The sequence below is a fragment of the Ascaphus truei genome, chromosome 19, assembly GCF_040206685.1.
Source record: "Ascaphus truei isolate aAscTru1 chromosome 19, aAscTru1.hap1, whole genome shotgun sequence".
Classification (NCBI taxonomy): Eukaryota; Metazoa; Chordata; class Amphibia; order Anura; family Ascaphidae; genus Ascaphus; species Ascaphus truei.
In genome coordinates, this window is record NC_134501.1 from 30664785 (window position 1) to 30690908 (window position 26124).

Genomic DNA, 26124 nt, shown 5'->3' on the forward strand with positions numbered 1-26124 from the left:
GGTTATGTTGCTTTTTTGCAGTGGCAAACACCAACCAATGGGCATGTGTATTTTTAATATTATTTGTTTTTGATAAATGATTCATTTTACATGCTACTGTATATATTATTGCCATTTTATATTTGGAGTTCAGTGTACGGGTCAGGGAGGATCAGAGTTCTCAGTGTTTACTTTTGGTTTTTCTTTTTGGTATTTGTAAGGGGTTTTTAATCCAGAAATACAGCACTGCCCGAGTAGGGTTTAACCCGCTGTAGTGGGTAGTCTGGATGCTACATCATATCCGGTTTCCTGTTAATCCGCCTTCCCGTAGCTGATGGTTTACCAGTTTCTTGTAACCCCCTGCTATGTGGTGCTATGCAATAAGACAGACGTGGCCAACTCCAGTCCTCAAGGATCAACAACGGGTCAGTTTTTAAGGATATCACTGCTTCAGCACAGGTAGCTCAATCAGTGGCCACCTGTGCTGAAGAAGGGATATCCTTAAAACCTGACCTATTGGTGCCCTTGAGGACTGGAGCTTGCCACCCCTGCCGCCATAAGACATCAACAATGGTAATAGTGTTAAAAGTCTGTGGATTTCACCTTGTCAAAGTCCTCCTGAGTGGCTCTCATTTCCTTCCACGTCTTGTTGAGCAGCTGGATGCACACGCAGAAGATCTCCTGCAGACAGTGATCTTGTGCATAAAACAAAGGCAGGAAATTCTGCCCCGTCTCTGAGGCTGCAACGAAGGACAGCAAGAGAGAAGCATCAAAAGAGTCCCAGTGATGCTCGCAGATGTAAGAGTAACACAGAGATGCACAGTGACGGGAAAAGAACGGAGACAGATTATAACAGAGGCAAATATTGAAGCATAAAGATATCATGCACAGTTGGCCAAACTGTCCGAATATAGTGATGTTTACCTTTAAACAATGCAGCCTGTCCATTAATCTGCAGGATTAGCAATGCAAATTTGCTTAAAAATGGAAAGCAGTTGGTAGTAATAAAAACAGGTCTTGCCCTAGTGCAGGGGTTGCCAACTCCAGTCCTCAAGGGCCACCAACCGGTCAGGTTTTCAGGATATCCCTGCTTCAGCACAGGATACTCAGAATATCTGCACCGCCTGTGCTGAAGCAGGGATATCCTGATAACATGACCTGTTGGTGGCCCTTGAGGACTGGAGTTAGCCGTCCCTGAACTAGTTAATAACAAATATCTATGCTAACATCTCGGCACTAAACAGACTCGGTGGAACGCAGTTTTCAGGACAAACATTGTGCGTTTTCTGCCATTTGTCTTTGCACAAGTTCACACTACAAGTAGAACAGCTCAGTGTTAGCACTATAAAGGTGAGAGAATGGTATTAAAGTGGACACTCTCTCCACATAATAATAGAGAAACAGGACTCTCTCCTTTTATGCTACCACACTAGATATCCTATTCTATTTGTGCCAATACATATATTCCCATAGGTGAATTACCAATCTTGCCAGCCGCGGGTGGGTGACAAAGTTGCAAGATTTGCAACCATTGCTAACTTGTTTACAATATAGAATCAGTGGCCAAGCTTAAACCGATAAATCCAAAAGGACCAAACAGCTGTTTTCGAAGTAGGATCACTGATTCTGTAATTCCTTCTCCTATGTCTTTGTGTGAACACTTTAGGAGCCCATGTACCAATTGAATGGGAAGCTAATGGTAACATGCCCACTGGATAGTCATTTGCATGTCCCCGAATCCATGCATACAGTTTAATCACTGTATGACATGTGGCAATGGAATGAATGAATGAAGAGCTGTGACAAATACACTCATGGATATTCTATCTTTGATGTATGGTAGATGGTTTTAGTCACTCCAACGAAATTCTGTCAACACATTAAAAGCTAAGTAACATGAAGATCCCCAAATACAGGCCCTACACTAACTTTAAATATAAACCATATGTTATGAGCTGAACATCTCATACTGTTTCTCTTCCACTGCTCAAGAGAATTACTCACAGACTTCGAGTTGTGTTTTATATACTACCAGTCAGTAGAGCAAAGACAGAGAATGATGTAGAGTGAAGTTCTGTAATGTGGCACAGAGACAGACATTGATGCGCTGAGCGCCAGACACATGGACGCACCAGGTTCCCCGACCCGCAGAATCTCACACAGGATCAGGCTGAGCTGGATGCTACTCCGAGCAAATGGACAGGCATGTTTATCCTCGCGGCTGCTGTTCTCCAGCACAAACTGAGGAGAAATCAAATGTCAGCCGCCATGTCTTACTGAATGTGGTTTACTGTGCCAGCCCTTCTCGAACCCGACTTCCCTCATTACCCTGAGAGACCAATTCCAACCACAACATGGTCGCAGAAGAAATTCACATTGTTCACACTTTGGCTGCCACAAGGGCCAGCAATGCACAGGTTAATCTATATCTTCCTTGTCACAAATCAGGCTGTTTAATCTCTATTGAGCCCTTTCAGTGCCTTATTGCTATTCTGAGAATGGCACATGACCTTGCGCGCACACGGCCCTGATAATGCCCTGGAAATGGCCTGTAATTCAGTTGCGTTCTGGAGGCCGATTGCTGCAGTGATTTACTGGGAATGCGATTGAAGAATCAAAGTCGTGTGATTGCAGCAATAATGGCGCCATGACGGCAGTGGCACAAATGTCTGGTGACCTGGGCTGCCAACTGAAATCTTGGTGCCCAGGACACAAGAAAGGAGCAGGGCCCCCTCCTCTTAACCCTTCAGTGCACTGGGGAAACACTGGCAGGAGGGGAGGTATGGGCCTGGATTGGGGGATAGAATAACGTATTGGGGGGGGGGGGGAAGGGAAGAGGAAGAAGGTATTGGGAAGAGAAGGTATTGGGGTGGGGAGAAGGTATGGAGGGCAGAGAAGGAGATATGGGGTGGGAGAAGGAGCTATGGGGGGAAAGAAGGTAATGGAGGGATAGCATGTGCCTGGTGGGAGCAGGCATGGGCCTGGGGGGAGGGTGGGGAGAATAGGTATGGGCCATGTGAGTGGAAGTAGGTATGGGCCTCGGGGTAAAAGCAGGTATGGGCCTAGGGGGGTGGGGCCAGGTATGGACTTGGAGGGGGGGGGGTGAAGTAGGCATGGGCCTGCGGAGGGGGGGGGTGGAATAGGTATGGGCCTAGGAGGGGGGGGGGGAATACATATGGGCCTAGGAAGTGGGGAGTAGGGATAGGGACTGTGAGGTTAGGAATATGTATAGGACCTGGGGAAAGGGAGTGCCAGAACAGAGGGGAGAGTCCAGAGGAGGGCACAAGACCACATGGGCCTACCTGCAGAGGAAGAGACAGGCTCACCCAGTTGCTGACATTGTTGGAAGTTAGGCCCAAATTCCTGTCCAGGCCAGCAGGGCCCCCCAGACAAACCGGGCCCGGGCCATTTATCCTGGCTGTCCCCTCCTGTCGGCAGCCCCACTAGTGAAACAGTGTGCTACATACATTTGGCACTGAACGGTTTGAAGCAGCAATTCACAGTTGTCATACATTGGGAAACCACCCAGTCCTGGAGAATTTAACAAACATGGCCGTTTCGCAATATCCTGCCAGTAAACCAAACAATAATGACCTAGTCTATTCATAATGACATTTTTGCCAATCATACAAAATATTCCGGATGGCTAGACTAATAATCTAGTGATCCTCAGCTAAAGGACTGGGGGACCCTAAGCCCTCAACACCCTCCACTAATAATGGAAAAAATCAAACAGGAAAAACATCAAATGGATTTCTGTTTTATGTTAAGATTCCTACATTAAATACCATCAGTACATGCATGTTTGATGCATATAGTTTGTGACACTAAACCCCAACATAGCTACCCGAAAATAACCCGGACTATCTGCTCGTTTACACACTTGACCATAGTCAACTGTTGACTTCCCTTAACATTCTTATGCCTCATTCTTTCAAATCTCCACACCCTTAGGTTCCCTACTGCCTTTTCTACTCTATGACCATATCACCCCCTTCTCTCCACCACTCACCCTGCTGTACGCGTTGGGCCACCGTGTTGAGAAATACACCATATTATCCAGAGCTAGCAGTCCAGGGGGCGTCAGGCACAGATCCTGCCACGGGCTCCCATTATTCTGTGTGGAGAAGGGAGATAAATGTTCTGGATTTAAGATTTATTTATATATTTTTTTATTTATAAAAATGTTTTACCAGGAAGTAATACATTGAGAGTTACCTCTCGTTTTCAAGTATGTCCTGGGCATAGTTAATATGACAAAAAATACATGGTTACAAATACAGTTACATAAATGAGCAGGGTATACATTATATACAAGACATTGCATGCACAGTTAAAGATAATATATATTATGGGCGTATGAAACAGTTACAGACTAGATTAAAATGTGAGAGCCTTAGTTTTGAAAGAACTTAAACTGGTGGTGGATGTGAGAGTCTCCGGTAGGTTGTTCCAGTTTTGGGGTGCACGGTAAGAGAAGGAGGAGCGGCCGGATACTTTGTTGAGCCTTGAGACCATGAACAGTCTTTTGGAGTCAGATCTCAGATGATAAGTGTGTAGGGGTGAGGAGCTTGTTCAGATAGGTGGGTAGCTTGCCCAGAAAGTATTTGAAGGCAAGACAGGAAAGGTGAACTTTGCGCCTAGACTCGAGTGATGACCAATCTAGTACTTTGAGTATTTCGTAATGATGTGTGTTATAGTTGCATTGAAGAACAAAACAACAAATTGAATTGTAGAGGGTGTCAAGTTTGCTAAGGTGGGATTGAGTTGCCGAGCCATATACTATGTCTCCATAGTCAATAATTGGCTTTAGCATCTGCTGTGCGATACGTTTTCTGACCAGGAGACTTAGGGAGGATTTGTTTCTGTAAAGTACCCCTAGTTTGGCATAGGTTTTGGTTGTCAGGGTATCAATGTGCATCCTGAATGTTAAGTGGGAGTGAAACCATATGCCCAGGTATTTAAAACTAGTAACAGGAGTTAGGGTGGTGTTAGCGTTGGTTCTAATGTGGAGCTCAGTCGCTGGAAGCTTTAAAAATTTAGTCTTGGTCCCAAATACCATTGTTACAGTCTTGTCAGTGTTTAAAAACAGTTTGTTTTGGGAAATCCAGTTTTCGAGTATCAAAAAGTCAGACTGAAGTATGTGTTGAAGGTCGGAGAGGCTATGGCTGTGTGCATATAGGATTGTGTCATCTGCATACATGTGTATTGAGGCTTCCTTACAAGCTATGGGAAGATCATTAATGAACACTGAGAAGAGTAGGGGCCCCAGAACAGAGCCTTGCGGGACACCACAGGCGATATCCAGGGGGTTGGAGTTAGAGCCTGAGATGGACACATGTTGGGATCTACCTGATAGGTAGGACTGAAACCAGTTTAAAGCATGCTTCCCTATTCCAGAGCTCTGGAATAAAGCCAGATGGGAACAAAGCCAGATCCACCAAAATTAGGCACATGAAACACATATGAAACACATATATATAACCTATCTATATCTATACTGTATATCTTTGTGATTGTGTTTTTAATTGGGTTTCAAAAACGCTTGCAACATATTGGTTGTATGCACAGACGGCACAGAGACGCACCGACTTCCTATTCTTGTTTGTGTGTGTGTTTTACTACAAAATCACTTATAGCAAACGCTTTATTCATAGCCCCCCAAGTGACATCGCAAAATGACACTAGGAACAACACTTGTGGTAATACAGTATGACACAGAGCAATATTAATGATGATAATCTGAGGCTTGCCAGGGGGTGCAAGGGAAGGGCTCGTACTCACGTTGAAGCCAAGCTTGCGGAACTCCTTGGCACACAGCGAGTGACGTCTTTCTGAGGACATGTGACCTCCTTCTTCACCCTCATTGGTGAAGGCTGTGAGACGCAGGGACTGCAGATGCTGCCGCTGCTCCTGTAAGTGTGTCACAGTCAGAGAATGCATTACAATAAAAGTCCCATTTATTGTCCAGGAATAAACATTTCAGTCCTGACTGAACAATGCTAACTTATCACAGCTGTGTTCTACTCTTAGCCTGGCAGGCAGGGCTGCCCGTCCATTAGGCGAACCTAAGCGGTTGCCCAGGGCGCAAAGGTCCTAGGGGGGCATTAATAATTATCATTATTATTATTTTTTCCTCATATTATTTTTTATTTATCTTTTTTTTAAATTATTTAAAAAAAAATTTGTCCGGTATTTTGGCTCCCTATTATTTTTATTTTGCGTCGCGCTGGGGTGTGATCGCACCCCCTGCAGCCCCGATAGCTACGCCACTATTTTTGGGGCGCACATTTGAAGTTTCGCCTAGGGCGCATGAAACCCCGGCGCCGGCCCTGCTGGAAGGCATACGTTTATAGGGGTCCCATGTTAAAATGGACATGAAGTAAAAAGGTGACACTGCGAGTGCTCATTTGCATGTCATTACCCACAATTCCTGGCTGCAGTGGAAACATTGTATGCTAAGAGATAATAGTGAAAAGCAGGGTTACAGACCTGTCTGACATGTATGTGCTCACGCGTGATATTTGTATTTGCTGTACACTGTACCGTGGATGGTTTTTGGTTCTTTTTTAACCACGATAACTTATATAATGTGTGGCTGAAACCTATTCCAACTTCACATTGCAGAGCAAGTATAACCAAACTCACACTTAAGAGACTCAAAAGGTCAAAACAGCTGTCTGTGAGTAAGAGTTACTGACTATTCACTTCTGTAACCCAGGCTGTGCTGAAAAGCTGTGTAAAACAGCAGGCATACGCTTATAGGGATCCCATGTTAAAATGGATTAGAAGCAAGAAATGACACTGTGTGCTCATTTGCATGTCATTACCCAGAATCCCTGGCTGCAGTGGAAGCACTGTATGCTAAGAGATAATGGGGAAAGGCAGGGCTGCAGAACGGTTTGAGACATGTGAAAGTGCTCACAAGTGGGATCTGTATTTGCCGTATACTCTTAGCCTATAAATTCTGGATCCCTTTGCCGTTGGTTTCTGCACCGTTATCAGAGACCGGTATCCACTCCTCCCACTTCTGTAGCAGGAACACTTTCACCTTGAGCATGGGTTTCTCTATAAGCATCCTTGTGTTTAGTATAGTATAGTATTAGTATAGAGGGCATGGGAACAGCCCAAATTGTTTAAATTTATAGAATTTATTTACTAAATGTTTGCTTCATTTGTCTACTTACCAACAAGTCATTGGTGATTTTATAGCATCATTATTTTCAAAATAAATGCACACTTCTACTTTACACTTACTGTGGCATCTTCTGTGCAAAGCGCTTTCTGACCAATGGGCTTAAGCAGGATTTAGTTCTACAAAGCACACCCAGTTTGGAATAGATTGTGGATGTCGGTTTGTCAATATACAAACCAAATGTTACATTGGAGTCAAGCCACATACCAAAATATTTTCTGCATGTAACTGAGGCAAGATTAATGTTAGAGCTGGTTCTAATCAGTAGCTCTGCCATGGGAAGCTTACAAAATGCAGCCTTTGTCCCAAACACCATAGTTACTGTTTTGTCAGTGTTTAAAAACAGTTTGTTTCGGGTGATCCAGTTTTCAACCTTTGAAAAATCAGATTGTAGTACAGTACATGTTCAAGGTCAGAGAGGATGGGACTGCCTGCAAACAGGATGGAATCAGCAGCATACTGTACGTAGGCAAAGAAGTGGTTAACTGTGGGTAGGTCATTTATAAAGAAAGAAAAAAGTAAGGGCCCCAGAATAGAGCCTTGGGAGACCCCACAGGTAATATCCAAGTGGTTAGAGTTGGAACCTGAGATAGACGCATGTTGGGATCTTCCTGATAAATAAAGAGTTCAACCAGTTTAGAGCATGTGGTCCAATACCAGAGTACTGGAGCTTATAATAGCGTGGTCAACAGCATCAAAAGCCTTTGCAAAATCTAGGTATATTGGACCAGTCAGCTGTCCACATTGAATCTCATTGCAACAATGTTACACATCGTAGGCCGCGCTTATAGTGACGGCGACACAAATGCATTGACGCCGTCGCGTGCGCTTATAGTAAGCGCGATGCGACGGCTTGGTCGCAATCGCTGGAAGTCATTTCAATTTGACTTTTCCAGCGACCGCAGCGTGACATCACCGTTGCGCCGCTGTCGGCACTATAAGCGCGGCCATCGAGGTTAAGGCAGCAGCTATGACCAGTCAACTATGGTGATTTATATGCTGCCCCAGCTTCCAAGCACAGTAATAACCAAAATGAGAATCCTCACCCATAGAATGGGATACTCTAATAACCCTGTCACTGCCGCCGGGGCGGCAATGTATTGCCCTGCAATGTGGTTCAGACCACTGGCAGCGAAAGTGTTAAATAGCTAAGTGCAGATGTCCGAAGATTCTAAAGAAGGTTCTAGATATCAACTCTGCACTCAAAGGTTGTGTCAAATGTTATCCTGTGCAGATTGTCCCTCAGGGAGGTTTCCACATGGCAGAGTTATTATTTTGTTTGCAGCTAACTGAGAAACAATTACACACAGAAGAGGGGGAACAAAGGGCTGAGAACAGCACTACTACCAAAATGATAATAAAACCACACCCTGACTTATTTAATACAAGTGTGCTCCCTGGAGTAAATAGATAATAATATCAACAAAAGAGAAAAGGAGCATATCCCTTTAGACAGGATTCACAGAAACTCCATAACGGGCACTCAGGGTGGGTAAAAAAGTATATCAAATGTATTAAATATGCAATTGATGGTAAAACTATCAAGACAAACTATAATTAAAACACTAAAAAACATGTAGGTGGACCGTCTCCAAAGTTATTGTCACAACAGTAATGTAAATGAAATGCTGTATCTCACCCTACATGAAGATATACTAATAGGGTGTCAAGTGACAAAAAAGCACCTCAGATAATGCTAAAGGTACTACAACCTCACAATAATCCCCAAAGTCTAGGAGGGGTTAATGAATGACCTCTCCTGAGAAAATGGGATATCTGCACAGCCAGCTGGATAGAGGTAAAGAATTACCTGAGATACAGCATTTCATTTACATTACTGTTGTGACAATAACTTTGGAGACGGCCCACTTACATGTTTTTTAGTGTTTTAATTATAGTTTGTCTTGATAGTTTTACCATCAATTGCATATTTAATACATTTGATGTACTTTTTTACCCACCCTGAGTGCCCCTTATGGAGTTTCTGTGAATCCTGTCTAATGGGATATGCTAGAGAAAGAGAGAGAAAGAGAGAGACTGAGACTTAACATTGTGGGATACCTGTGAACACACCTGAAATAGATTTAAATGATTTAGGTACTGCATACAATTGCCCAGCCGGACCCAAATTCCATCAAAAGCGCTGCTGTTGTACAGTTTTGTACGGGCGATAATAACTTAATAGATACAGCAAGATGCAAATACGTACACAAAACATGCGTTTTTACCCAGGAATGCACGTATTGCTGTTTAATGCCTAAATCCCATAGAGTCTCATTGGTACAACTGCAATTTTGATCAAATCCATAGATTCTGAGATGTATTTTTTTAAATGCAGGGCAACGTGTGTAACAGGTGTATGTCATATGATGTGTTGGGGTTGATTCAAGTTGATTTAAGTAGATGGGATGTTAGGTGTCTTCGAGCTCCAGAAAGGGTCTTATGGACAGATGGGCGAACCAGTCCAAATCCGTTTCCCGGAATTTCCTCAGATTTTTTTTTTACACCAAAATCCGTCTGCGGATTGGGCGCTAAACAATCCGCGCGGTTCAATCCAAATCCCCCGTTGGACACAATCCGTCCGGAGTTTTAAAACTTCGATCCGCGGATTCCACAATCCGTGATGACCGAACTGTTCAAAATCCACACAATGAATCATCCGTGGAGAGTGATACACACCCCCCCCCCCCTACTCCCCCCAAAGATTAACAGTCCGGCCACCAATATCAAATTGCTCGCTAAAATACGAGAAAAGGATCAAGAAATGCGGATTTGCCTTTTTGAGACTGATTCGCGGAAATCCATGGACCAAACCGGCCGATCCAAATGCGCCCCCCAAACAATGCCCATCTTTAGTCTTATGGCAAAGGACAGTGTGGTATGGCCCCTAATATGTTGCGTATGTGTATTACTCACAGCATTGCCGGCATCCATGCAGCTCCTCATACGCAGCTCCAGCAGCCCCAGGCTCAGGCACTGCAGCACATACAGGTAATGGCTCATCTCGTCCCCCAGGACCGGCCAGCCGTGGATGATGTGCTGCAGGAGTCAACAGTTAGCGGTTAATAACCAGAGCTGAGGTGGTTACCATTGCCATGTGTCAGAGGGTCTCTCACCTTGTGAATAAATTGCCGCATATTCTTCTTCCAAAGATAATCAAACATGGCCTGAGAGAAAAGAGGGAGACGCAACACCCATTGAAGCAGAAGTCACTAAAGCCTGTTCACATGTCTTAATGCATGGCTTGTTTCTCACTGTAGTAACCGCAAGTTTGAGAACCCATTAATATATCTGCCTGTCTGCCACAACGCGCCCAAACCTGCTCCATTCCCCCCATTTCCAAGTCTTACAGTGTTTAAGCTGCCGATGGATTCTGGGTACTGGCAATCAAATGAGAAATCACATAATAATTTCTCCATTTGTTTTCTATTTTGGGTGATATCTTGTGTTGCAAGTTCTACGGACCTCTTACATAGTTACATAGTTACATAGTTACATAGTAGATGAGGTTGAAAAAAGACTTCCGTCCATCAAGTTCAACCTATGCTAAATTTAGACAACAGATACTTTATCCTATATCCGTACTTATTGATCCAGAAGAAGGCAAACAAAAAACCCCTTTAAGGGGAAAAATTAATTCCTTCCTGACTCCAAGAATTGGCAATCGGATTAATCCCGGGATCAACATCCTTCCCATGTATACTTATTTGGTATATCCCTGTATACCTTTCCCATCTAAAAAGATGTACAACCTTTTTTTGAACAAATCTATTGTATCTGCCATCACTGTCTCCTTGGGTAATGAATTCCACATTTTAACTGCCCTAACTGTAAAGAACCCTTTCCTTTGTTGCTGGTGAAATCTCCTTTCCTCCAACCTTAAGGGATGGCCCCGAGTCCTTTGTACTGCCCGTGGGATGAATAGTTCTTTTGTATTGTCCCTGAATATATTTGTATATAGTTATCATATCCCCTCTTAGACGCCTCTTTTGTAATGTAAATAAATCTAATTTAGCTAGCCTCTCCTCATAAGTTAGAATATCGAACCCCTTTATTAATTTGGTGGCTCTTCTCTGCATTCTCTCTAGTTCCATAATGTCTTTTCTTAGGATTGGTGCCCAAAATTGTACTCCATATTCAAGGTGTGGTCTTACTAATGCTTTGTAAAGGGGCATAATTATGTTTACTTCCCTTCCATCCATTGCCCGTTTGATGCAAGATAAGATCTTGTTTGCCTTTGCAGCTACTGCATGACATTGGGCACTATTGCTAAGCCTGCTGTCTACAAGCACTCCTAAATCCTTCTCCATCAAGGATTCCCCAATATATCCCCATTTAATTTGTATGTCGCCTTTTTATTCTTGTATCCCAAATGCATAACCTTACATTTATCTGTATTAAACCTCATCTGCCATTTACCTGCCCACGTTTCCAGTCTCTCCAAGTCCTTCTGAAGAGAAATTACATCCTGCTCTGATTCTATTACCTTACACAATTTAGTATCACAGCAAAGATGGAGACTTTGCTCTCGATACCAACCTCAAGGTCATTAATAAACAAGTTAAAAAGCAGGGGTCCCAGTACCGATCCCTGAGGTACTCCAGAGAAATGCATAGGAGGACTTTGTACTTTTTTTTTTTTAGTTGTGTTGTTGATTGTAATTGATTGTAACTTTGTAACCTAACTTGGTCTCCAAGTTTTGACGGCGTGCAATCCCACTGGGAATCTATATTCTCAAAGAATCTAGAGTTTGATAATGACTTGGCCACAATTTGAAACTAATAAGAAGAACTTGCACCTTTCTCAACCTTTTTTATTCTATATATCTCAAAAAAGTGAGTACAAGTCCTACAGGTGCGACCACGAGTATTCCTAAACTTGCCTTGGATAATCTGGGGCAATCACCAACAATACCCCAGTAATGCTGCAACATTTTCTGTGACTTTTCTGCAGAAAAACTAATGGCCCATCAGATTAACACAGCAGGGGTCCCAGGCAGTCCCATTCAGTTTGAATGGGACTGCCAGGGACCCCCGCTGTATTAATCCGATGGGCCATTAGTCTATCTTCAGAACTTTCACTGAAATGTTGGCAGCATTACCTGGATATTGCCCCAGAATTTCCAAGGCAAGTTTAGGAATACTCGTGGTCGCACCTGTAGGACTTGTGCCCCTGCCTTAGCAGATAGGCGTCAGTCTAAGGATAATAACGAGGGGTTACACAAAGATCTTACCATCTAGGTCATTTAGTATAATATTTCAAATGAAGTGTGTGTAGTAACCACATAAGAAACACACAAAACCCCAGCAAGCTCTTTTTGGGAACCCCTGAGCCCCCACAAAATATACAGTATATGTATATAAGTGTCAAAAAGGAGAGCTATTGAGCGTGGCATATGTATACAACAGACGACAGAGAAGCCCATTGCTACATCCAACATGACAAAAATACACAGTAAAATACTTATATATTCTCTTGAAACAGGGTCATTTACCTGTAGTTTAACCTTTTGGCCAAAGCGTTGTAAGCTTGCGAGCCACGACAAGGCAGACCCTGTTCGCAAGTCCTAACACTACCAGATAAAATACTAATATACCTCTATTAGGATTAAAATTCTCATTTACCTCTATTAGAAGGGAGAACGACCACATTGGATCTATATCCAGTAGATATTCCAACTTGGGAAGTGGGGAGGGGCGGGCTTAAAACCTGGGAAGGAGGAGCCACTAACCTCCAACAGCTGAGATATAGATCCAATGTGGTCTGTCTCCCTCCTATTAGAGGTAAATGAGAATTTTAATCCTAATAGAGGTATATTAGTATTTTATCTGGTAGTGTTAGGACTTGCGAACAGGGTCTGCCTTGTCGTGGCTCGCAAGCTTACAACGCTTTGGCCAAAGGGTTAAACTAAATTACCCTTTTTCAAGAGAATATATAAGTATTTTACTGTGTATTTTTGTCATGTTGGATGTAGCATTGGGCTTCTCTGTCGTCTGTTGTAACCACATAAGACCCTCTTACCTCTCCCCACTCCTAACCTTAATGAACCTCCTCTTTCTACTCTTACCAATTCGCTCTCTTACCTCTCTCTCGCTGTCCCCCACTTTCTGCAGCAGCGCAACTATAAGAGCCATAACTTTGATCTGCATCTCCTGGTTTGGCCTGCAGGAAACAGGAATAGTAATCACTTGGTGTTGTTCCGACACCAGCTAATTACGAAGTTCTTTCCAATGGCACTTCAGATGTATTTATGTAAGCCACGGCTGGAGTGGAATATTTGAAGTACATTAATGACCTTCTAGTCTGCACGGTAGCATCTGAGCAGAAATTTGGAAAATGGAATTATAATCTAATTAATGGAAATGGTTTAGAGATACCAAACGCAACATTTTGATTTTTTTATTTTTACCAAGTTTTGTGGGGATATGTACCATTATATTGCAACATTATATTGGAGGGTCTACTGGTGCAGGTATTGTCCCACCCGGTGGGGAGACTGGAATACTAGATAGGGGAAAGTGAGCCTGTTTGAAGGTTATTTTGCCCCAACAACAAAGAGGGTAGAAAAAGTAAATAACACCTAATTAGCACTCACATACCTCTGTAAAATTAACCCAACAAATGTAATTGAAAAAAAATATTTTAGTTCTTTAATTTCGTACCTGTATATTAAAATGAAACTTGTATGAATAGTTTTAATAGATACCAGAAATATATAAATACATATATATAATTCTGGTACCAAGAGAAACTATTCATGCAAGTTTGTTTAATTACTTTTTGATACTGCCATTGTCTACGCAGAAGTATGAAACAATAACTTCATAGGAACCTCAGAGAGAGGAACCAGTGCTAACTGCCTCAAGATTGAGAGTTGTAGTGAAAGAGTTGAGCGGACCGGACACCATATGAACAATGACGACTAAAGCTGGGATCTAGGATATCCAATGACGGGAACAGGAGGTACAGTTTATGTGAAAAAAGGTTGGTCATGCACCAACCCATCATGAATAGGTCTGCAGATTAGCAAGACCCTACTTTACAATATGGCGGACTGTAAATCTTATGATTATTCAACATACAGAAATGAGGAGTATTGACTTAAAAGGGACATTATAATTTACAAATATACAGCTCTCTATAATTAGGCTATACCAACCATACAGTTCATAAGCGTCAGTGCTGTAAGACAAAACAGGAAACAATGTGTGTTCATCACTGTTGCACCTTACGTATATTATGGCACCATTGGGAGAAAGCAATGGAGCTTCAATTGTATTAATAGATAGTACTACACCAGTGGTCCAGGTATGGAGTCATGACTGTAGGACCATACCACTCACTGGAGCTAATACTGTACCATACTACAAGGAAGACATTTCTGTACCACCTGGGATAGGTGGGATTGCACAGGAGGGTTGTACTTACAACTGAAGGAGGAGCAATAACCGGTCAAGGGTGACCTCCTGTTTAACCACCCCTCCAAGGTTGGCACTGCTCTGTACTATGCTCTCCAGAATAGCCAGCGAGAGCTGTGTGATCTCCGCAGCCATCAGATTCGTGTTCACAAACGTTACAACCTGAGGGCAACAAAGTCTGTGATATATACAGAATATAACTTTTATTCTATGGACGGCAACAAACGTATAATTTAGGGTTTCAGACATGCAAATATATACATGAAAATTTCAGCTAAACTCCCGCTATGAACTCTGGGTGAATGAAACATTCCGGAGGCTGTTTGGACAGTTAAGTGGAGAGAGGCTGTTTCTATGACATCCTGAGCCAATCAGAGGGCTCAGTTTTTAAACATTCAATCCAGAGACACCAATAGTGTCAGGATATTGTGGTATTGCTGAAGGGGGCTCTCTGATGACATGCAGCCCTGATATATTAAATAGCAAGCACCACTCTTCTCACCTTGTGTATAAAAGTCGGACTGAATGTCTCCCAGGAAACAAAACCATGCTCCATCAATTCTGAAACAGACCTCAGTGTGTGACACATCACTTCTCCCAACCTGAGAACGAGACAGAGAAAGGCACTGATTGTTGCGAGTGGGGGAAACCAAACCACCCCTTTCCCACATTGCAAAGGGAAAGAGCAAGATAAAGAGAGAGCGTCCTAAAGGGGTGATATAAAGAGAAAACAAGGGCAATAGACATCTGACTTTTCATATTCAGTACTAGCAGAGTATGAGTCAGAGAGAGTCTGAATATGAGCCTGGACTTCTCGCAACCTGCCAGAAGAGAGCACTCCAAGAGTGACTACAGAGACTAAGACAATGTGTGAGTGAATGTTACATCTCTCAGAGAGTGACAGCAAGAGATCACTCTTCTGCGACACACAGGGGTATATTAATCAAGCAGCGGTGCGAGTTAACGTACCTGATCCGGTAGGAACTCCCATTCAAGTCAATGGGAGCTAACTACGAATTAGGTGCACTAACCCTGTACCAGTGCTTCATGAATCTGCCCCATAGAGAGAGCAATCAGAGTCTGAAATGTGACCTCCCGCAATAAGTAGAGATATATACTCCACAAACTGTGAACCCTTGTTGAGGAATATTTAAACCGCATTCATTTGAATGGAGCTGAATATGGGCCAGAGAGACACTTCTCACTGTGTAATTATCAGCTCCCAAGCAGAGAGAGGACAACCAGATAATGCAAAGAGAGGACACCCAGATAATGCAAAGAGAGGACACCCAGATAATGCAGAGAGAGGACACCCAGATAATGCAGAGAGAGAGGACACCCAGATAATGCAGAGAGAGAGGACACCCAGATAATGCAGAGAGAGGACACCCAGATAATGCAGAGAGAGGACACCCAGATAATGCAGAGAGAGGACACCCAGATAATGCAGAGAGAAGACACCCAGATAATGCAGAGAGAGGACACCCAGATAATGCAGAGAGAGGACACCCAGATAATGCAGAGAGAAGACACCCAGATAATGCAGAGAGAAGACACCCAGATAATGCAGAGAGAAGACACCCAGATAATGCAGAGAGAAGACACCCAGATAATGCAGAGAGAAGACACCCAGATAATGCAGAGAGGACACCCAGATAATGCAGAGAGAAGACACCCAGATAATGCAGAGAGAGAAGACACCCAGATAATGCAGAGAGAGAGGACACCCAGATAATGCAGAGAGAGGACACCCAGATAATGCAGAGAGAGGGCACCCAGATAATGCAGAGAGAAGACACCCAGATAATGCAGAGAGAGGACACCCAGATAATGCAGAGAGAGGACACCCAGATAATGCAGAGAGAGGACACCCAGATAATGCAGAGAGAGGACACCCAGATAATGCAGAGTCTCCAAACCACCAAGAGTAATCGTAAAATATTGAGACACTCTCTCCAGTCTCTAGAGTCTGTTAGGGACGAATTAATATGGTCACAGTCCTAACTATGGTTACAGTCCCGCCCATCTTGCCCTGCGTCAACTTGCGTAGTGCGGAGTGTCAATAGGAGGAGTTCAGATTCAAATGTATCAATTTGGCGTCTCTGCTCCATTTTCTTTGTGTTAACGAACAATGCATTAAACAATCACCCACAGGAGTTACATTCAGATGTTACAAAGACGGTAACAGACCGACCAGGAGATCTTTAGAGGAGTTGTCCCTAACCCTTTTCTTAAACCACACATCAATGTAATGAGCTTCCTTCACCAGATTGAATTACCCAAACCCCTTGAGTGTGAGATCCGTCACAGATCACCGGAAGGGGAGGAGACCATTCCTGATAAGTGCAGATCGCAACGTGCGTGGGAGCGATCTCTCCATCAATGCAAGCAGGATTTGTGTAACTTAGCTACTGTGTTATGAGGTCCATGGAGCGCCGGACCCAATGACGAAGTAGCTATGTCCTAAGGCAGGGGAGCTCAACACCAGTCCTCAAGATCCCCCACCCCCTCCCCCAACAGATCAGGTTTTCAGGATATCACAGATTCAGCACAGGGGGTTCAATCAGTCCCTGCTTCAGCACAGGTGGTTCACAGTCTCTGCTTCCGCACCGGTGGCTCAATCAGTCCCTGCTTCAGTACAGGTGGTTCAGTCCCTGCTTCAGCATAGGTGGCTCAATCATTCCCTGCTTCAGCACAGGTGGCTCAATCAGAGGCTCAGTCTTCGACAGTCTTAGCTTTATAAATATACCTTTTAGGGGCTTATTCTATATCCGCAGAAGCGGCTGATCGGGCAGTTTTTGGCCGAAATGGATCTGCCACATCCTAGCATATAGAGCAGGGGGCACCAACTCCAGTACTCAAGGGCCTCCAACAGGTCAGGATTTAAGGATATCCCTGCTGAGCCACCTGTGCTGAAGCAGGGATATCCTTAAAACCTGACCTGCTGGTGGCCCTTGAGCACTTGTGTTGGCCTCCCCTGATCCAGACTAAGCCTCTTAGTTGGGACTAGAAGTGGAGAGACAGAGCCAGCCGCTGAGCCTCACTCTTTTTCCTCCTCCACAGTCCGGGAGAGGGTGTAGAGGCCGTCGCGGCTGATGAATTCCTGAGCGAACGTGACATCCCGCGACAGAGCTGCAAGCTTCTTCAGGGACTCTGATTTCACGTCTTGGTTATGGCTCTGTGCTCCACTGCAAAGGCTGCTGGCCTCTTTATCCTGTGAGACAGCCGGGGACATACCATAAAACAGAAAGTGATGGGGAGAGAGATCATCCCAGAGCCGTTTAATACAATTAAAAAGGTGAAATCAGCCCTGAGACATCCAACACTGACAGAGAGTGGAATTATCCCTGAGACATCCAACACTGACAGAGAGGGCAGAATCAGCTCTGAGACATCCAACACTGACAGAGAGGGCAGAATCAGCTCTGAGACATCCAACACTGACAGAGAGGGTAGAATCAGCTCTGAGACATCCAACACTGACAGCGAGTGGAATCAGCCCTGAGACCTCCAACACTGACAGAGAGGGCGGAATCAGCCCTGAGACATCCAACACTGACAGAGAGCGGAATCAGCCCTGAGACATCCAACACTGACAGAGGGCGGATTCAGCCCTGAGACATCCAACACTGACAGAGAGCGGAATCAGCCCTGAGACATCCAACACTGACAGCGAGCGGAATCAGCCCTGAGACATCCAACACTGACAGAGAGCGGAATCAGCCCTGAGACATCCAACACTGACAGCGAGCGGAATCAGCCCTGAGACATCCAACACTGACAGAGAGCGGAATCAGCCCTGAGACATCCAACACTGACAGAGAGAGCGGAATCAGCCCTGAGACATCCAACACTGACAGAGAGCGGAATCAGCCCTGAGACATCCAACACTGACAGAGAGCGGAATCAGCCCTGAGACATCCAACACTGACAGAGAGCGGAATCAGCCCTGAGACATCCAACACTGACAGAGAGAGCAGAATCAGCCCTGAGACATCCAACACTGACAGAGAGCGGAATCAGCCCTGAGACATCCAACACTGACAGAGAGCGGAATCAGCCCTGAGACATCCAACACTGACAGAGGGCGGATTCAGCCCTGAGACATCCAACACTGACAGAGGGCGGATTCAGCCCTGAGACATCCAACACTGACAGAGAGCGGAATCAGCCCTGAGACATCCAACACTGACAGAGAGCGGAATCAGCCCTGAGACCTCCAACACTGACAGAGAGGGCAGAATCAGCCCTGAGACATCCAACACTGACAGAGAGCGGATTCAGCCCTGAGACATCCAACACTGACAGTGGGCGGAATCAGCCCTGAGACATCCAACACTGACAGTGGGCGGAATCAGCCCTGAGACATCCAACACTGACAGCGAGCGGAATCAGCCCTGAGACATCCAACACTGACAGAGAGCGGAATTATCCCTGAGACATCCAACACTGACAGAGGGCGGATTCAGCCCTGAGACATCCAACACTGACAGAGAGCGGAATCAGCCCTGAGACATCCAACACTGACAGAGAGCGGAATCAGCCCTGAGACATCCAACACTGACAGAGAGCGGAATCAGCCCTGAGACATCCAACACTGACAGAGGGCGGATTCAGCCCTGAGACATCCAACACTGACAGAGAGCGGAATCAGCCCTGAGAGATCCAACACTGACAGAGAGCGGAATCAGCCCTGAGACATCCAACACTGACAGAGGGCGGATTCAGCCCTGAGACATCCAACACTGACAGAGAGCGGAATCAGCCCTGAGACATCCAACACTGACAGCGAGCGGAATCAGCCCTGAGACATCCAACACTGACAGCGAGCGGAATCAGCCCTGAGACATCCAACACTGACAGAGAGCGGAATCAGCCCTGAGACATCCAACACTGACAGAGAGCGGAATCAGCCCTGAGACATCCAACACTGACAGAGAGGGTAGAATCAGTCCTGAGACATCCAACACTGACAGCGAGCGGAATCAGCCCTGAGAGATCCAACACTGACAGAGAGCGGAATCAGCCCTGAGACATCCAACACTGACAGAGAGCGGAATCAGCTCTGAGACATCCAACACTGACAGAGAGCGGAATCAGCCCTGAGACATCCAACACTGACAGAGAGCGGAATCAGCCCTGAGACATCCAACACTGACAGAGAGCGGAATCAGCCCTGAGACATCCAACACTGACAGAGGGCGGAATCAGTCCTGAGACATCCAACACTGACAGAGAGCGGAATCAGCCCTGAGACATCCAACACTGACAGCGAGCGGAATCAGCCCTGAGACATCCAACACTGACAGCGAGCGGAATCAGCCCTGAGACATCCAACACTGACAGAGAGGGCAGAATCAGCTCTGAGACATCCAACACTGACAGAGAGGGCGGAATCAGCCCTGAGACATCCAACACTGACAGAGAGCGGAATCAGCCCTGAGACATCCAACACTGACAGAGAGGGCAGAATCAGCCCTGAGACATCCAACACTGACAGAGAGCCGAATCAGCCCTGAGACATCCAACACTGACAGCGAGTGGAATCAGCCCTGAGACATCCAACACTGACAGAGAGCGGAATCAGCCCTGAGACATCCAACACTGACAGAGAGGGCAGAATCAGTCCTGAGACATCCAACACTGACAGAGAGCGGAATCAGCCCTGAGACATCCAACACTGACAGAGAGCGGAATCAGCCCTGAGACATCCAACACTGACAGAGAGCGGAATCAGCCCTGAGACATCCAACACTGACAGAGAGCGGAATCAGCCCTGAGACATCCAACACTGACAGTGGGCGGAATCAGCCCTGAGACATCCAACACTGACAGCGAGCGGAATCAGCCCTGAGACATCCAACACTGACAGAGAGGGCGGAATCAGCCCTGAGACATCCAACACTGACAGAGAGCGGAATCAGCCCTGAGACATCCAACACTGACAGAGAGGGCAGAATCAGCCCTGAGACATCCAACACTGACAGAGAGGGCAGAATCAGCCCTGAGACATCCAACACTGACAGAGAGCGGAATCAGCCCTGAGAGATCCAACACTGACAGAGAGCGGAATCAGCCCTGAGACATCCAACACTGACAGCGAGTGGAATTATCCCTGAGACATCCAACACTGACAGCGAGCGGAATCAGCCCTGAGACATCCAACACTGACAGCGAGCGGAATCAGCCCTGAGACATCCAACACTGACAGCGAGTGGAATTATCCCTGAGACATCCAATACTGACAGCGAGTGGAATTATCCCTGAGACATCCAATACTGACAGCGAGTGGAATTATCCCTGAGACATCCGACACTGACAGAGAGCAGAATCAGCTCTGAGACATCCAACACTGACAGAGAGGGCGGAATCAGCCCTGAGACATCCAACACTGACAGAGAGGGCGGAATCAGCCCTGAGACATCCAACACTGACAGAGAGGGCGGAATCAGCCCTGAGACATCCAACACTGACAGCGAGTGGAATCAGACATGGGACTGAGGCAGCTCAGACCAACACTGGTAGAACGAGAAATTAGCCAGTAGGTGGTAAGGTAGTCAATGTAGAAAGAAGGAAACAATAGGTTAAATGAGCCAAAACCAACCCAGACCAATCCAGACCAGAGCAATTCCAGGCGCACGATGTGAAATCAGGGGATGATTTGTGGGTCATTGGCCTTGTTAACTCACCGGGGACGTTGTGAGTCTCAGGATGCTGCCGTTCTTTATCTCCATACGGTTCTAAAAGACAAACAGAAAAACACATCACCACTAAAGTTGATACAAAGAAAATCAATTTGAATGTTTTGTAATGTCAATGTATCCAGGTACTTTGCCTCCATCCTGATTGTTTGCTGCAGCTTGTGTCATGGGAAGGAGATTAGTAACACAATTATTGCAATGAGATGCATCAAATCCTGGTCTTCTGATTTCTGTTTCTGAGTTATTTCACAGTGAAGTATATAATCAGGGTAAAGGATAGAGACTGTATATATTGTATGGTGGGATAGCTCCTTTTCCTGAATCCGGATCAGCGTTTTTATATTTAAGAAAGGCCCAAGCAATTGCGCCCAGATTAGTCAATTCTTCATTATTACAATGTCGTGCAATAGACATGCACAATAATAAAGACTGATTTTATAATTTGGCATACCCCCCCCCCCCCACTATGCTGTCTACAAAGGATTCAAGATTGTCTGAAGAACAGCACGAAACAAAGTCATGTTATTATAGTATTACCAATTATTAGATGGATACATGTATAACAATCAAGAGATGACCCATTTGTCATCTCTTGATTGTCAATATAAGAAACTACCAGCAGATGCTACAGTATATGTATGTATGTATGTGTAGATATATATTTATGTATATATGTATGTATGTGTAGATATATATTTATGTATATAAAGTATGTATGTATGTGTAGATATATATTTATGCATATATGTATGTATGTATGTGTAGATATATATTTATGTATATATGTATGTATGTGTAGATATATATTTATGTATATAAAGTATGTATGTATGTGTAGATATATATTTATGCATATATGTATGTATGTATGTGTAGATATATATTTATGTATATATGTATGTATGTGTAGATATATATTTATGTATATAAAGTATGTATGTATGTGTAGATATATATTTATGTATATATGTATGTGTGTATGTGTAGATATATATTTATGTATATATGTATGTGTGTATGTGTAGATATATATTTATGTACTGTATATATGTATGTATGTATGTATGTATGTATGTGTAGATACTGTATATATTTATGTATATATGTATGTGTAGATATATATTTATATATATATATGTATATGTGTATGTGTAGATATATATTTATGTATACATGTATGTATGTATGTGTAGATATATATTTATGTGTATATGTATGTGTGTATGTGTAGATATATATTTATGTATACATGTATGTATGTATGTATGTGTAGATATTTATGTATATATGTATGTATGTGTAGATATATATTTATGCATATATGTATGTATGTATGTGTAGATATATATTTATGTATATATGTATGTATGTATGTGTAGATATATATTTATGTATATATGTATGTGTGTATGTGTAGATATATATTTATGTATACATGTATGTATGTGTAGATATATATTTATGTATATATGTATGTATGTATGTATGTATGTGTAGATACTGTATATATTTATGTATATATGTATGTGTAGATATATATTTATATATATATATGTATGTGTGTATGTGTAGATATATATTTATGTATACATGTATGTATGTATGTGTAGATATATATTTATGTGTATATGTATGTGTGTATGTGTAGATATATATTTATGTATACATGTATGTATGTATGTGTAGATATTTATGTATATATGTATGTATGTGTAGATATATATTTATGCATATATGTATGTATGTATGTGTAGATATATATTTATGTATATATGTATGTATGTATGTGTAGATATATATTTATGTATATATGTATGTGTGTATGTGTAGATATATATTTATGTATACATGTATGTATGTGTAGATATATATTTATGTATATATGTATGTATGTATGTATGTATGTGTGTATATGTAGAGATATATATATTTATGTATATATGTATGTATGTATGTGTAGATATATATTTATGTATATATGTATGTGTGTATGTGTAGATATATATTTATGTATACATGTATGTATGTATGTGTAGATATATATTTATGTATACATGTATGTATGTATGTGTAGATATATATTTATGTATATATGTATGTATGTATGTATGTATGTATGTGTAGATATATATTTATGTATATATGTATGTATGTGTAGATATATATTTATGTATACATGTATGTATGTATGTGTAGATATATATTTATGTATATATGTATGTATGTGTAGATATATATTTATGCATATATGTATGTATGTATGTATGTGTAGATATATATGTATGTATATATGCAGTGGTTGACAAATCACCAAAAAATCTACTCGCCACACAAAAAAATCTACTCGCCACCTAGTACCAAACGTGTGCTGCTTGGGCCAATATTTACTCGCCCGGAGGTTAAATCCACTCGCCCCGGGCGAGCAAATGTATAGGTTTGTCGAACGCTGTATATATGTATGTATGTATGTGAGGATATATATTTATGTATATATGTATGTATGTGTAGATATATATTTATGTATATATGTATGTATGTATGTGTAGATATATATTTATGCATATATGTATTGTGACAAACGCCCCTCTTTTGTAGTGCTGACGTCTGTCTGGGTTCTTCCCGACACAGTCTTCTAGGGTTAATTATACAACAAACAGGATCATGCAAAGTATTATGCTGCTTAACTCAGGCTTCTGCCTGCTTTATTTTCATCCAAGTAAGGTACTGCAGCTTTAACATGTGAAGGTTAGAGGTACTCAGATACTTTCATTCAGCAGTTCACATATTTCAGTGTTACCATATTTCCCACACTGTTATTTCAAGAAATAAAACCAAAATCATATAAGCAAAATCCTATCCCTTTCAGGGATCTAACTACACATCAGAATCAGTCTCTCTAACAGCTGCTGGCCAACTAAACTGGTTCCCCAGCTTAAAACAATGCTCTCTCATTTAGGGTCACAAGATACAGTACAGTCTTTTAGCAACAGCAGTAACCATTTGTTTTGTCTTATCTGTTCGTGGAGTCCAGGCAAATCCTCTGGTACTGTGATACGTGGAGGGGCCGTCAACCCCGATACTGGATGCAGGGGAGCAGCGACACCCCCAGCCCCCAGGCTCCAAGGAGAGAGAGTGAAATGCAAAACCTCTCTGCTCTAAGTACCTGTGCATGTGATTAGAAGAGCAGGTGAGGGAGAACTAGAGCCATTGTAATCTGTGGTCTGGATTTTCCATCCAGCTGCCTGAGTTAATGGGAAGCTGTGGAACGGATCATTAACTATTCCTGCACTTTCTGCTCTAAAACGGGGCAGAAAGCTGCCTAACATCTTTGGACTATGTCACATATCCCCCTCCCCAGCTCACACCTACTGGGGTGAGCGGCCATGGACCTCACTGGGGTGAGCGTCCTACCTGAAATACTTGAGCTAACTCCTCAGTACAATATTAAACATTCACATGACACGAATATGAACTTTTTCCACGACAATTATGGACAATAGGTTTCGTCATAAGAGACTATACTTGGCAAACATATTTTTTTTTTCTCTCTATTAGGGAACTATTTTGAAAAATAAATGTCTAGCACACATTCTTACAACCCAGGATCTGCTAAATATATTCACAAAACCAGACAATTTCTATTACCTCCCTGGGTTTTTCTACTCTAGAATATGAACCTCATTATAAATTTACCAACCGAAAAGGGCATTTTTTTTTTTTTTTTTTTTTTTTTTTCATATTGTAAGCAACCAATATTTTTTTTTCCTTATACTACAGCCTTGTAATCTTAAGGGCCATCAACCCTGTATATTAATTTGTAGTTTAGCTACATTTTCAACACAGAGAACCAATATAACATTGTAATATTGACAAAATGCTTATTTGCATAGTTAAGTGTCCGTGACATAGTCCACACGTGTAATAAAAAAAATAAATCGGTCAGTTCCCCCAAACATATTTTTTTATTTTTTTTGACTTCCAGTCCTTTGACTTTATTTCATAGCCCGCTGCAACCTGCAAATGACTGGACTGTTTCTTTAGCTTCTGATGAGACCCTTGGACCGGATTCTCCTTGGCTCCACAGTGTGGTCCAGATTGGTGAGATATGGAACTATTCAGGCGCCGTTTTAACCTTCGTTGTTTTTTCTTTTCAATCTTTGATTTCCCTTTTGTGGCCATTACCAGGCCTTTGGGTTTTGGAGACCTAGTTGCCTCTGTACAAACGTAGTCCATATTAACCACGTCATCAGGATCTGTCAACAAGTTTGTGTTTTCAGGAACTGCCACCCACTTGGCTAAAACATCTTCTGTGGTGTCCTGGGTGTGTCCACTAGTTTGATAATCTTCTGGACAACGTAAATGAAATTGAGGATCTGGATTTTTGAATCCCAGATCAGGGAGAATATTCTCAGGAGGGTGCCTATCTGTTTCTGGAATAACAGCAGCACAATCAAAGTCAATTCTTTCTCCTTCCTCTTTGTCATCAGTGAGGGCATTGAGTTTACGTTCCCTGGTCTCCTTTTGTGACCGTGTCTCTTTTAGCCTTGGAATCTCTTTCTCCAACTTCATCTTTATAGCAAATCGTAATATTGCAACAGCATTGAAGATACACGTATAGGAACGTACAGCTTGCTTGGTTAGGAGGTAGGATTGATAGCCCGACTGAACCACTTTAGCCGCTTCTCCCATGTCCGTCATCTGTTTCAGAGCGAGGTTTAACTCCGTTTCATTTTCTCTATTCTTGACCTGCAGCTGCAGGTGCTCCTTCTGGGTCTTGTCCAGCTCCAGCTGCAGCCGGGCCCCCTCATTTGCCGTGTGGTCCAGCTGCTTG

General features: G+C 43.1%; 1 protein-coding gene across 1 annotated transcript in view; it reads right to left on the bottom strand.

Moving 5' to 3' along the window:
* Positions 1-26124, bottom strand: part of ELMO3 (engulfment and cell motility 3) — a 65793-nt gene that overhangs the window by 21960 nt on the left and 17709 nt on the right. Inside the window, exons 4-14 of the mRNA XM_075577070.1 lie at positions 21282-21332; positions 17637-17806; positions 15095-15194; positions 14603-14754; positions 13258-13336; positions 10291-10341; positions 10091-10213; positions 5764-5892; positions 3992-4096; positions 2112-2220; positions 583-719 (exon numbers count right to left, since the gene is read on the bottom strand). Of these exons, the coding sequence (XP_075433185.1) occupies positions 583-719; positions 2112-2220; positions 3992-4096; positions 5764-5892; positions 10091-10213; positions 10291-10341; positions 13258-13336; positions 14603-14754; positions 15095-15194; positions 17637-17806; positions 21282-21332 (1206 nt within the window). The remainder of the gene's footprint in view (positions 1-582; positions 720-2111; positions 2221-3991; positions 4097-5763; positions 5893-10090; positions 10214-10290; positions 10342-13257; positions 13337-14602; positions 14755-15094; positions 15195-17636; positions 17807-21281; positions 21333-26124) is intronic.